Source organism: Pezoporus occidentalis, unplaced genomic scaffold, assembly GCF_034315485.1.
Source record: "Pezoporus occidentalis ecotype Australia unplaced genomic scaffold, CSIRO_AGI_Poc_V1 ctg49, whole genome shotgun sequence".
Classification (NCBI taxonomy): Eukaryota; Metazoa; Chordata; class Aves; order Psittaciformes; family Psittacidae; genus Pezoporus; species Pezoporus occidentalis.
Window position 1 is genome coordinate 2,103,766 of NW_026915824.1, and position 14,533 is coordinate 2,118,298.

Sequence of the window (14,533 nt, forward strand, 5' to 3'; positions counted from 1 at the left end):
TGTTGCTACTTAAAACCCCCATAAAACTCAGTAGTAATCCCCTAACATAAGACATGATTAGATAAGATTTTTTTTAAAAAAAGACCCATGAGATGGGATTAAATCCTCCCAAACAATTCTGAGGTTTGAGCTGTGGAAAAACATGTAAATTAATCTACTCTTTACAAGATGCTCTGTGTAATACAATACAAACTCTGACATTAGGAGACATTGCTAGCAGTCACACGTCAATAGATAGCATGTGAAAAAACTTACTTAAGGTGGGGTGGTCCATGGAGTCTTCCCTGCAGAGACCTACTAAGGCCCTGCGTGCTCATTGCGAGATAAAAGAGTGCCTGGTTCCTCGCTGGTATTTCTTGCTTTAGCATCTTCCTTTTGCGTAGCTGTTAAGTTAAAAGAAATTAAATTTCAGGTGCTCATTTTCTTCTTCACCTCTTGTGCTATGTGAAGAGGCAGAGTAGCTGGAAGGTTATGATAGCTTAGAGGAGGGACCCTGCAGGAGAAGGGAAAGACATGAAAATTCTCCGTACTGTTCCCAGACAAGATAGTGTTCATACATGAACATATGGGACAGCAAGAGGGCTGCTTCTCTCATCATCTTTTGTTCCTTCCACTCACTTTCACATGTCCAGGGGAAAAACAAGGGCTGGTAGCTGCTCCACTGCAGTACACAAGCGCCCCAAGGCGATGTTCTCTGCTCTAAATCTGTTGTTGGTAACAGGGACAATTTAATAGCTGGGTTTGCCCCAGTTCTGCTAATTTTGCACCCTGTGTCCCTGTTTGCCTGCCTTCTTCAAGAACACTGTGTTTCAGTATTGCAGCAGTGCCTCTGAGCTTGTGGGTTAGTAGCACCTGGGTGCTTCACAGCAATCGGATTTGTGCTCGTGCCGGGGAAATTGAAAAGATAAATGCAAAATAGTGAACAAAATAGTTATTTGGGGATGCTAGTGGCACCGTGGCTCTGAGAAGTGTCACCTTTAAGAGTCCTGCAGCGCAGCATTAGTGGCTGGACATGCCTTTTACCTGGGCAGTGGACTTCGCAGGCTCTGCTGTTAAGATTTGGCAGCTCTCTTGTGCCAGCCCCGTGCTTTCACGGCCCTGCAGGGCTGACGTTCAGAACCAGTCTTCCGAGGGTTTCGGGGAGCACCCCAACACACGCTTCAGTTTGGCAGTGCCACTTGGGGACCCCGCGCGGAGATCCGGCACCCATCACCTCCGGCGAGCCTTAACCTCGGGATCGGACAGCGGGGATGTCGCGCCCACAGAGCCGCACGCATGTCCGCGGCCGCGGGACCCGGGCACACCCCGTCCGGAGAGAGGGGGACCCGCCAGGCTTGGGGGACAGCGGCATCGGGAGAGGAGGGCACTACGGAGACACACGGACACGGCGGGGGTGACAGTGGTTGTGCGGCGTGTCCCCTCTCGGGGTGGGGAAGGGGGAAGGAGCACCCGCTGCTCGCAGCTGTAACAACAAGGGGGCAGCGAGAGGCTGCCGGAGCACCCAGCCGAGGGTGAGCAGCGCGACGGTCTGCTCCTTTGCCCCAGCCGCTCCGCACGGTGCCCTGAACCCCTCTCACCGCACCGGCCGGGCTGGAGGAGGAGGAGAAGGAGGAGGAGGAGATCGGGCGCTTTCACTCCTGCTGGCTCCGGAGGCTGAGGCAAAAGACAGAAAAAAGGAGGAGGGGAATAAAAAGTAAAGAGGGGGGAGAGAGAGTGAAAGAAAACTAAGCCCAGCTTTTGCCGGTGCTGCTTGGATTGGATCTGGTTTGAGTTTCCTCTCTGCTGGCTTGTGCAGCAAGAGAGGAGGAGTGGGGGGAAGTAACTCGCTCACTCTTCCTCTGAAGCTCAAGCAAACGTGCTGGTGACTGCACTGGTGGGGAGCTGCCCTGGGTGCAGTTGCCTCCTGGCTTATTGCTCTCAGTTCCTAAAGAACTGCCTGGACTTCTCGAGGACCTGGAGGAAAAAGCATCACTTCACAGATCAGAGTTGCTCAGTGACTATAGACTTGACAGTTCTGTTTTTGTGGTTTTTTGTGTGTTTTGTTTTTTTTTTTTTTTTTTTTTTTTCTCTTCTAGGGAATTCTTTTTTTAATTATTTTTCTCCTGTGTCTCTCAGAGCAGCATTTCCTTGAGTGTGTGGCATTGAAATCCATTGCTTTGTTAACAACTTCGGGAGATATTTTAAAAAAAACTTTTTTTTCTTCTCTCTTTTGCTTTCTTTGCCTTAAAAAAAAAGAGAAAAAAAAAGAAAAGATAATCCTTTTGGGGGGAGGGGAGATGATCGTGCTGATGTGGAATAAGTGCTCCTGCTGTCTCCTCTTACTAGCCGCGGTCCTGATCGTGGAGAGCTCCCAGCTAGACAGCTCCAGCTCCAAGGTGAACTCCATCAAGTCCACCCTGATGGGGGAGGCTCCAACTCAGACAACCAACAGATCTACAGGCATCCACCAGGGACTGATACTTGCTAGCAGTAAGAAGGGCAAAATCCTAGAGCAGATGGGAAAACCTCCCAAGCACTATCACCGGCAAGGAGAGGTAGGACATCTCTTCATTGCTCGAGTGTCTGTCTGTCTGCATACTATATGCAAATAACTTCCAGTCTTCCCTCACGTTGTTTTTAAAGCTTCCCTGTGTTAAATCAATTAATTAACTTCATTCAGGATTGTCTGGGACAATAACATCTCACAGTTGGTGTTACGAACTGTGCAAGTGGGAGTTGGAAGGTTTTAAACCTTTCCATCTTCTCTGTAGGGTTCATAATTGATGGAAGAAAGAGTAGTCTAAAAAAAATTACCATCTTCAGCAATTCATTGTTTGACTTCTCCAGAGCATTGCTAGAAGTAAAGGAAGAAATTTGTTGTAACTCTCAGACACTAAATTAATCGAATTTGAATAGTTGGGGAATATTTGAGCATGAAGTGACAACTGTGTTTACAGCGGTGAAACAAACTTGGTTTTAAAAATCACACGTGGCAAGTTGATCTCTGTTACCTTTCTTCATGATGGGAGTAAAAAAAGATGCCGTCCCAGTGGAATAGTTTATGTCACATTCATTTGCTTAATATGACAGTAAATAAATTCTAGGTTACTTGTCCAGTATGTGCTCCAGTGGTTGTGGAAGTTTTGTTTGGTTATGTCCAGCTGAGATAAGTAGGCAGTAATAGCCCTGAATACAAAGTGTGTAAGGAAGAAAAACTTTATGAAAAAAAAGACCCTGGCTTACTTATGCACTCTTCTTTCTTCTCTATCCTGCTTGGAATCTTGGAAGTCTGGTAGAAAATTATCTTCATTCAGCTACCTCAGTGGTAAGATGCAAAGCAGTATTTTAAGCCATCAGTCTTCTACTACCCTGTCAGGTCTAATGGGGATGGTAAGAATGTTGCACATTGTAGTATTGACGGAGGTAGGTTTCTTCAGAAAACATAGATTTTTTTTTATACTGCTTGGTATTACTAGTACCTCTAAATATAGCTGCTTTTCATAAGCAACAAACAGTGTAGCAGCAAGGGAGCTGCCAACATTCAGCACTAAAAAGGCAAAATACTCAGTGCCTGAAGGATCTGTATATTGCCTGCATATTTCTTAAAACAGCGAAAAAGCTGCAAGTTCAAGAAATCCACTGAAAGTGTTTCACATCAGCTTCCTAATAATTGAATGTTATCATCTGTTTTTTTGTGCAGGCGTAATAGCAGTGGTGGCAGTTTAGGTTTTTATGCGTGAGATACTTGGTTTTAAACTCCTCCAAGCTTTCTTTCCCTAACCACTCAATTGTTTTATAATTTACTTAGAATTTAGTCACCTCTCCTTACCTCTTGAGTGAAGTCTGGTAGCAGATGCTGTGTAGAAGTTTCATATTACTAAAGTACTGTGCTCTTTCCTAGTGCACATTGTAATAATTACTATGTTAAATCACCTTGAGGAAATACAGGAGCATGATATGCTTTCTTATATGTTCTCCTTGTGCTTTCTTTTCTTTTCTGTATATTCATAAAAAGCCAATATATAGGACTCATTTTCCAGCTGAGTGTTGTTTCAGTCTCATCAGTTTTCATGTGGGTACTTGTGGGGCTGCACTGTACAGACTCAAACATGATCTACAATTTTTGTCCTTTGGAAAATCTTGCTACCTTTCACTTTGTACAACACCCTTAGCACTTCAATGTATATTCAACACAAGTTGAGAATGATTGATTATAAGTCACCCAGTTCCTGGGAAACAGTTGCACTGTCCACCAGTTGCTTTTGCAGGATTTGCTCCTTACTTGCCAACCTGGATAGTTTGCTGAGGACTTGCAGTTACTGGCAAGAACTCACAAAGTAAACTTCAAATCAGAGATAACGCTGTAAGTATCTGTAGTGGTAGAAGAGATGGCATGCATGTTAAGGTGTCTTGTTTGTAGCACAAGCAAAGACCCCTGGAGAATCAGTGATTTTGGCTCCCGGGGAGCAAAGCCTGACCTCCAGTTAAGGGCTGTTGGTGCTGATTTCACCCTCTCCCTGAGACTCTATCCCTGGCTCCTGCACAGATGTAGTCCATGAAAATAGTTCAGATTTGCTACCAGTAATTGTAGATGCTACTTTTGGCCATATGCCTGAAGCAACAAAATTAACAATGGCTTGCAATGCAAAGAAGAAAAGGCAACAGAAGTGAAGGGATGGGATGGAAAGGAAGGAAGAAAAGAGAAGAAAACAGAAGAGAGATGAGAGAGAAAAGAGAAAAAGAATTTAAAAAAAGTAGCTTTTGTGATAATGCAATATCATGGTGATACTTCCAGTTGCAGGGTTGGTAAGCCACTGCATTTTTTAGCAGCGGTGTCACGCATCTCAACCAGTTAAGACATGATATTTTCATAATTTTTTTCAAGTACCTTCTTATTAGGTTAGTACTTGATTTGTTTAGATTATGGGATTTTGTACTGAAGTATTGCAAGCCGTTTGCTAAAAGAACAGGCCTGCGCTTTTCTTTCATAAATAATCTGTTGCATGAGTAGAATTTATAAGGTGTCAAAAGTAGGGCTACATTTTATGTCTTGGTAACATTAAATAGTGAGTCGAGTGTCCTGTTTACGATTAGGAAATAGCTTTAGTAAGGACAAGGACATGCAACTTAAAGGAAAATTGATAGAATTTTGCTGCTGTGACAGCTCTGAGCTGTGCATTCAACCCCCTGTGGATACACATAGTGGAAATTGGAGGACTCTCACCAAAACTGATGAAAAGCCCATCAGCCAGCAACCTATTTGTTTTTCAATTATGTTAATTCTCTGGACTCGGAGCAACTTGGGAGTCTTTAATCAGCAATAAATCAACAGATACAATAGTTCATGGCTTATCTAGAGTGTTGATGTCTTTCAGCTGGTAGTTACAGTGCTTCTGCCCAGAAAGGGAAGATCCAGCGCTCCTTTGTCAGGCAAAGTTCCAGTTCAAATTAATGAAAATACTCACATGAGCAAAGCAAGCTGATATAACTTGCTGGAAGGACTGGCAGGGCAAATGAGGATTTTAGTAAGACTTAGGTTTTATGTCTTTCTGAGGAATATTATTTATTTTCTATTCTTATTCCCTTTACTGCCTTGGATCAGCAGAGAATGAGAAGCACTGACGTGCTAAATCGGTGAGATTTCACTGTCTTCACTGCTCTGTGCTGTCTCTCCTGTTTTCCCCTTTATGCAAACTGTTAATGTTTTCTGAATTTCACAAAGAATCGGAAAGTATCTACAGCATTTGCACAAGGGAAAAATTTTCTCAGAATACAGAGCATGTTAGACAAGGTTATTTTTTAGGGTGGTCAGTACTGTATATTGTCTGGCACTAATTTCCTTTCAAAACTCCATTTAGAGAGCTGTTTCTAGGAACAGCTAAAACTTCTGTATTGTAGCTTCTCTGGGAAATTGTTCTGGATGTGTCATCTCCCTAAATAAATATGATATAGTGAATAGAGTCATAAATGAAAAAGGCCACATTAGCCACGATGGTGGGTTAACTTTTCTGTGTGTTAGCTATACCTTCCACTGTGTTAGGGCAAGCTCTCCATGTGAACACTCTCGCTCAACTATAGAGATGCAGCTTGAAAGGGAAAATCCCACATATTGTAGCTCTAATAGAAAGGCATAGCCTTTCCAGAGATTCCTGGATGATGGCTCTATAACCTCACTATTTCACTTCACCATCTTTATCACTTCTTGCCTCTGGGATACAGTCCCCTCCATCAGTGCTGGTGTTTGCACTCCTTCATACTCAACCACCTGTAATGATCTAGTAGGCTGAGACCTACCAAACTGTATTTCCAGCCATTTTCCTTCTTTAATCTATGGGTGCTATTATCTTTTGCCCTTTCCAAGTCCTGGCCACAAGCCATTGTTTCAGCTCGTCTTTGCTGCTGTGTAGCTGGTTGGGTTTGTGCTTCCCACTGGGACTGTCACTCCCACTTTCCACACAGACGGGAGCAGCAGCAATGAAGGGAACTGGGATGGCCAAGAGAGGGGGCTGGCACAACTTTGGGGCTGAATGAGAGATAATGGGGTCTGGAAAAGAGAGAAAGGAGTGAAAAGCTGGGACAAGTTTCAACATTGCAGAGGCACAATAGGCAGATATTAGATCAGCCTTTGTATTCCAAATATACTCGGTTTAATAAAGTTTTTTAATTTTTATTTTATTTTAAACTGTATCACAGTTTGAACTAAGAGGCTTGAGACCACAGAAACCAAACCAAAAAGGCATTAATCCAAATGGCTACATTGACACTGATCTCATATGTATCGATGCATGAACATGCATGTGTTTCTTGAACAGGACACAGCTACCCACAAGGACTTGCTAGAGAATGCTTGGATGATGCTTTGTAGCAAGTAAAACAGCGTGAGATGTAGTAATTGACTGCAGTACCCTGAGAATGTTACAATAAAATGTACCAAAGACACCAAAAATGTAACCACAATATCTTGAATAGCTAGCAAACAAGACAGCGTAAATTATTTCTACATGGGATTAAAAATAAATTAATTACAATACCTAGAAATTACATCCAGCAACAGCTGTTTTTTTTTTTTTTTTTTTTTTTTTTTTTTTTTTTTTAAAGAAATAAATACAGAATTGCTAAATCTGCAGAGGTCACCAGAGAATGTATTCTTTGCTCTTGCTGTTTGCTCTTAGGAATCTGGGAGGCATACTGGTTTACTGGCAGCAGTCTTGCTAAATAGCTGAGTGGCTTGTCCCTTGATTGCAAAAATGGGGTGCGGAGTATTATCTTCTTCCTGGGTCATCCTTGGTGTCCCCTTCAATTTGTTATTGTTATTTGACTTCTTAATATAGAGAAAAAGCTCCTATAAAGTGGTTTTAATGCAACTATTTCCTATTAATGTTGCAACAATGACTAGACATCTTCCAGGACTTTGATGAGCTATTTGGTGTGCAAATACTTACAAAGAGTTTGTTTCTGCCTGGAAAGTCTGTCAGAGTCCAAGGACAACACAAAAGATGATGAAGCATGATTATATTTTGCCCTCAGAAAAAAATGAGTCTGATTAACTCATTATGTTTGATTAACTGATGTTTTGCAGATGCAAATATAGCACAAGTTTAATTTTGATTTTAATTATCTCAACACCGGATGTATCTTGCAAGCACTTCATATCTCATGGTTTGTCAGTTGAGCCTTTGGTTCTTTTACAGTTGTACTTACAAATGCCTCGCCCTGGATATGTTGTTTAGAAGGGATTTAACTCTGCAGAGGAGGAGTTTCATGAAGCTCCTGCTCCTGTTTGTTTTTTGAACATTGCTTTCCTCTTCAGGTTTTGTGTAGCTGAGAATTTTTTAAAGTGCATTCAAACAAGTTTTATGTAGAAATATTAATTTGGAGAACACCTTCAAAGCAGAGACCTTCCTTTCCTTCTTGGACTTGCTAAAGACCCTGCCAAGCTCATGCTGCCCCCTCATGTACACACTGGTTGTGGCTGACAAGAGTACAGGGTGCAATGAGTCAGGCTTGGACCCAGACTGCAGCTCCCACTTGGCTCATCGTTAGCATGTGGCTTGTCACCATGTCCTGCTATGGTGCTGGGGAGGTTCTTGTTGATGTCGGCACTGCAGTTGTTATGCATTTATGATAGATTTGAGGAGCTGAAGTTTGTATGACACTACAGAAATAGGGAAGAAAACCAGGAGATGCCTCTCTGCTTATTCTGCATCAGTAAAACTACAAGCGTTTTGTTTGTTTGTTTTGTTTGTTTGTTTTTGTTGTTGTTGTTTTTATTTTTGTTTGTTGTTTGTTTTTTTTTGTCTTTTCGGGGAATTGAGGATGATCCTTTGGAAAACCTTGTCTTTCAGTGCTGTGTTCTAGGCTGTATTTCAGGTACCTTTAGGTTGAAAACAGCTTCTATGAGCTTCATGTCCATCAATGTGAAAGGCCCATATGAAAGCCAAGATCAGAAGGTTCGTTTTGTAACTTTCATTTTTACCTGCAAAAGTCTTTATTCTCATTAGAGAACACAAACATTCACCTCTTCTTTTTTAATCAGGGTATAAGATGTGCAATGCTCATGTGCATTCCCAAACAGTCACTTTTTTTCAGTATAATTTTTCTCTTTGTGATTGAAAGACAGATTTATTTGAATGGAAAATTTCATGAACACAAAGCAGTTTTCACATTACAATGAAATGTGAAAATAGGTGAATTTGTGATACTTCTAAGGTCATTGCAGAAACCTTTGCTCTAGAATAAGCTACAGAAAGTAGTGTTAGATGGCATAAAAGGATACACATGGCCATACAAAATGACCAAAGCACAGCAGTTTTCAAATAAAATAATGAGATTCATTCATTGTACTTACAGCTTTAATGGGATCTGCCTTAAATCCATCTATGATTTATATATTTGTGTTCACACAAGCAGAAATTGAGTTATGAAAATAAGTGGATATAAACACACAGTAGGAGCACGGAGTTCACTCATTTAGCAGCTAAAGGAAAAACTGGAGCAATGCTACAAAAAATAATAAAAATGTAAGAGTTGTTGTTTTTTCCCCCTCAAAGCACATAAGCACACAGTTCAGCCCCTTGGGACTTTCTTGAAGCTAAGCTTTGATATGATTGAATTTTCGAATGCGCAGTAATGACTCTTGGAGACATGCATGTTGCACATATGTAGTGCAAATGGCACTGGCTTAGCATTTTTAGCAGTATGTGAAGGTGGACTGTTCTGCACATGCTCGGGAATGAGGTGTTGCTTCATTCTGCAAGCCCTCTGCCTCATTCTCTGTGCATCATGTAAGTGTGAACCAGGCTGTGCATGCTTTTAAAACCATATTTATCGGTCCAGTGAATGAGAGGACAGGGTTCAGTTCTACGCGTTTTGGCAGCTTGCATTGAGTGAAGCAGTGATTTGCTGTCAGTGTTATTTCTTCTCTGCAAGTCTGAAATGCCTGAAGTGGAGTTCTCTTAAAAGGAATTGCAAAGAGAATATGTTTATGTTGCAGCAAGAAACTTGTATTCTTGGAATCTCATTCTTAACTATAAAGGCATTGGGGAAAGTAATGCATCTGATGGGGGACAAGCTCCGTTATTTTTCCTTTTGCACAAAGCAGGGTAGTTTCCAGAATTGTTTCTTTTGCTATGTGCTCCTACAGAAAATGGTGCACCCCTTCTTGACTGCCTGCAAAGGTCCTAAAACTGGACACTGGTGTAAAACAAGGTCTTGGAAGCAGGAGAGAGAACTGTATGTAAAACCACTAACAGAAACGCGAAATGCTAAGCTTAACTAATCTAGCTGGCATTAACTTAATTCGTTTTCAGAAGTATAAGAAAGATTTACACTGTCAAAAAAAAAAAAATAAAGGTAGTGACAGATGTGCTACCATCTTCTGTTTAATCTTTTGCTTTCATATGACTTCCCTCCTTGTAGCATTTTTATTTATTTTATATGTTCTTTTTTCATCAGCAAAACTCTGGTGTTTCATGAAGTACAGCAGCAGTACTCTGGATGGCCAACGACAGGTATTCATGTCAGCTCAAAAGAAGCCACAGAAATCTAGGTCCAGCATATATAATGGTATTTGGATCCCATCTCAAATAGCTTAGGTTGTTTTCTGACGTCACTATTGAAAATAGATTTTGGGCTTCCCAATGCTGGAAGCTCTAAGGAAGACTCCACCTGCCCTTTCAGCTAATTTGCTGGTGTGCCAGAGTGCTTTCCCCAGTTTTGTTACTGCAGAGTTCATACGGAGTATAACGCAAACGTGCTTTGGCTTATATGGTCCCTGTTCAAAGCTCTGTTATAGAGCATGGGTTTAAAAGGAGAAAACGGTCTGTCCAGTATGACATAGAGCCACAAGAGGGTTGATGCTGCTTCATGTATTGTCTTAGGGGTAGTGAGGAAAACTGCATAACAAAAATTAGGCTTTAAGGTCTACTTTATATTTTGGTGGAGGGGCTAAACTGCTTAGCTGAATAAAATGTTTTTGCAATTGTTAGAATAAATACAGGGTTTTTAAATTGCTCTTCAGGAATTCTTGTAAGCCTCTGCTTGGTTTTGTCCCTGTTGCTATCTTCCAGACATCTCACCCCTTGCCAAGGAAATGGCTTTTTAACAAGAAGAATCCTCTGGAAATTACTTTCTGAGGGGGTCCTTGCCACAACAGCTGCAACAAATTGCAACTGAACTTCAGTCCCAATTGCTTTTTATTGCTAAAAGTAGAAGTGACCAAGTGAATGCGTGTACTATAGCTTCATGACAATTTATTAAGCATCAGAATGTAATGTGTGGTGTTGTCTAACCAGAAGATTATTAAGGTTTTTTTCTGTGGAGGGAAATTTCTCTCAGACTTTGTACCAGTACTTAAGCTGAAAGAGGCTGGGAAAGTCTTGTTGATCACAAAATGTCCTGTGGTTAGGCAAACTTAGGGTTTTCCTTCCACAGAGACCTTGGTGTTGGGGCCCAGCGAGTGACATTGGTGAGAGCAGAGTACAACCAGCACAAGCCAGCGAAAAAGAGAAGTCACGGCACTGCAGTCTAATGTGTGCTGATCCGCTCCCTGCTGTGTAAACAAGTCTCCGGGGGAAGCATTTTTGGCATGATTTTCCAAATAAGTAACGTGGAGACCAGAAACATCAAGGAAGGATGAAGCAAAATGTTGGGATGGTACAGGCTGCTTTCTTGTGTCTTTGAGCAGGGTTTGCCAGCTGGAAAGGAGTTACAGGTCCCCTTGCCTTCCACTCAGACTCTCTGCTCCAACTTCAGGGCCAGTAGCGAGGGTAAGGAAGGCTCTGTCCCGTCATTTCTCTGGCGAAGTGACTAGAATGGGAAAGAAGATGCATCTTTTATACATGGGAATTAGGAGGTTCTAAGTTTTGGTGTTGCACAAATATATCAAATGTACTAGATAGTACAAGGTTTTCTAAGGATTTTAGTGGTAGCAACTTAGGCTTTCTTAGCCTATGTGTTTGTCTATATGAATATGAAAATCTTGGTTTAACTATTATCTAAACAACAGTGCTAGACCAAAATAAATAGTAAATCAAAATGCAGCATTATTATTATTATTAAAAATGCAGGAGCTATTTTATCTTTGTTTTTCACTTCAAGTGTAGAACAAACAACTGCCTGGAGCACTGAAGGGGGAAGGTTATCAGGTGGTTGGAAGAATAAGTTTGAAAGTTGAAGTTGAATGTTTAGCTTTTCCCTGCTTGCTTTCTTGATTTACCAAGCTGGGAAGCACATATTTGACCCTGTGCTTGACAGGGATTTTGGATGGCTTTATTAAAAAACATTTATAAAATATTTAAAGGCTTTTATGCATGGAGATGACTGATAGGCAGATGATGTGCATTCATGCAGTATTTGTTATTGATGCGCTTCCATGAATTCGGGCTAGGGAGGGTTTAAATACCAGGCAGTAAAATTGGAGATGCTCCTTAGTCCTTTGGAAAGCCAATTTCTGATGAGCTTCATGAGTCAGGTTCCCTTCTTTCCAGGCACACTGTCACTGCTGTAGGTATGGGGTTTGGGTTTATTTGTTACAGTTGCAAGGATGTTGCCTTTTCTTAAACACTGTTCTTGAAAGTTATCAGTGAAGGATAGATAAGAGACTTTATTACAGGCACACATGTGCACCACAGGTGTGAAGGGAACTCTTAAACTGTTTATGAGCACACAAAGCCCCACGAACAAAGAGGGCAGAAAAAATGTTGTCATTTCAAGGAAAAATATGTTTTAAGGCCCTGTTAAAAATAAAGCCAAAAAGAAATTGCAAATGTGGCGCAGATTGTGTATGTAAGAAGGATTAGCACGGTGAAAATCTTTCATTCTTCTGAACAGGCATATACCACAGACAGGCCCGGGTAGCTGAGATACCATTTGACATTTTCAGGCTCTTGTCTCAGTGATTTAGCCACAGAATCCCCCTCCAATTAGAACAAGCAGACAAAGAGTAGGATAGCATTGTCTTAATTCTGTTTTAAAGATTTTATATAAGTAGAAGTTGGTGCATATGTTATACAAAGGTGTATGAGTACCAGGTCTGGGGTGCAGCTGTCACTCTTGAATTTGGTGGGACTAAAGTCTGTTTTACAGCTAAAGGTCCTAATGGAAGAGTCAAGGAAGGGGAAAATGGGAGAAAACACATAATTGACTGTAACAGCCATGTGATGATATCTTCACTTGTTCAGGAACAACTTTCAGGTGCACTGAGGGGAACGTTCGTAATGGTGGTCACAATTCAGTGTTCAAAGAAGTGATGCAGCTTGCTCCCCTCCAGCACTCTTTCACAGCAGATGCAGCAAAAAAATGTGGCCACAGAAGCAAGTTCATGCTGCCCAGAAATGCCACATTTTGGCTCCTTACTCTGCAGAATGTACTGTGTCATTTCTTGTCTTATCCAAGAGGTGCCGCATGCTTCTGCACAGGAGGCCATTTCAAAGGTTAGGCACTGTTTATAGATAGACCGAATCTGAAGAGTATTTATGTACCTAACTCCTTGAATGTTTTCATTGGGAAATAGGTACTGCATGCCTTTTGGGAGTGGGACTGTGGCCTTTTCCATGAAGGAGAGAAATTCAGCTCAGAGGAAAACATCCAGCTGAGACTCTCTCACTGCAAAGCACGCTTTAGGGAAAAGGAGCTCTCTTGTCTTTCATCAGCAATGTAAGAAAGTCTGAATTTGATCATCAGAATAATTTGAATTAATTACTATTACAGGAAAAGTTAGAATAATTTGTGCAGTTCCCTCAACAGTAAAATAATGACATGAAAAATTGATGATGGATCTGTATCTAATGTACACAGTTCCTCTGGCCCTTCTGTATGGGTTTTGAATTCCATCCAGAATAACCCTTTTCTTGAAGCAGTGTCATTTTTTTTTGATGTAAATCTGGACAAGGATGCAGAGATGTTGCAAGCAGAGCTGTAGCATTTCTCTTTAATGAGCCTCTTCCTGACCCACCCTATGTAAAGCAGTTGACACATCATGTGTTGTGCAGCTGGGACGACTACCCTGGCACATGTATCTGACACATGAATGTATTGACTTTGGCCTTTTGGAAGCACCGGACCCATGCTGTTCTCCAGAGATGTGTCTAAGTCATTTCACAGATACTGTGGCTATAGCAGCGGTAGGAGCAAAAGCTGCAGTGGAATTCACTGATTTAGCGGATTCTGTGAAAACAGATTGCACAACAGACTGACAGCTTCTGAGTTTTATTTCCTATCTTTCCCTGGTTTGACCTCCAGTGCTCCTTCTGGCTACTGGTCAGCATTTGGGTCTCATGTTGTAGAGTTTGTGTGGGGGTTTTTGTTTGGGGTTCGGGGGGGTTGATGTTTTTGGGTTGGTTTTGGTTTTGGTTTGGTTTTTTTAAATGCAAGACTTTTGTGATGTAGCACTTTACATTTCAGTTTTACCCGTTCACTGAAGGGCAGACCAGTTCTGTCAGTTACCAGCTGAAGGGCTCAAAAGGCTGCTTAAGTGGCACAGGGATGAATTTCAGTGAGCCATGCTGCTGAAACAGCATGAGCAGAAAAGACCAGCCATGAACACAGTTCATGTGGTGTCAGTGGTACAACACGTATGTGTTACACCAGGACAGAGAGCTTGGCTGCTCCTGGTGCTGTTGACTTCACTGGAAGTCTTTGTGCTTGTATGCTTTGACCACTGGTTAGTAAAATATCACACTGCTTTTACTTTTGATCCTCTTCTGTCCTAAATGACCCAATCAACAGGAAATTAAACAGTAGCTACTAGGAGACATTTTGTGAACATTTGCTTCTTCTAAAGTTTATTTTCACAGTATGTTTCACCTGAATATTTTCCAGAACAAAAAACCTCAAACGCCCTGCTGTCCTGATAACATGTGTGAGGCTGAGGCTTCCCTCTTCCTTCCAGCCTACCTCACAAAACACTTAATATTTAGCCTTAATTATATTTGTAAAGATAATGTTAAGGTTAATGTTTCAAAACGGCACTCTCTTACCAGGCTAATGACAAATCAAAATCAAACAACATTTCTGGCAAGTAATTTACCACTGCTCTTCAAGAACTCGTGTGAAG

The 14,533-nt window shown here is 41.5% G+C and overlaps 1 protein-coding gene across 1 annotated transcript in view; it reads left to right on the forward strand.

Moving 5' to 3' along the window:
* Positions 1–1,376: 1,376 nt before the first annotated feature.
* DKK2 (dickkopf WNT signaling pathway inhibitor 2) overlaps positions 1,377–14,533 on the forward strand; it is a 45,378-nt gene continuing 32,221 nt past the window's right edge. The window contains exon 1 of the mRNA XM_062636681.1: positions 1,377–2,534. Within this exon, the coding sequence (XP_062492665.1) occupies positions 2,277–2,534 (258 nt within the window). The 5' untranslated portion in view covers positions 1,377–2,276. The remainder of the gene's footprint in view (positions 2,535–14,533) is intronic.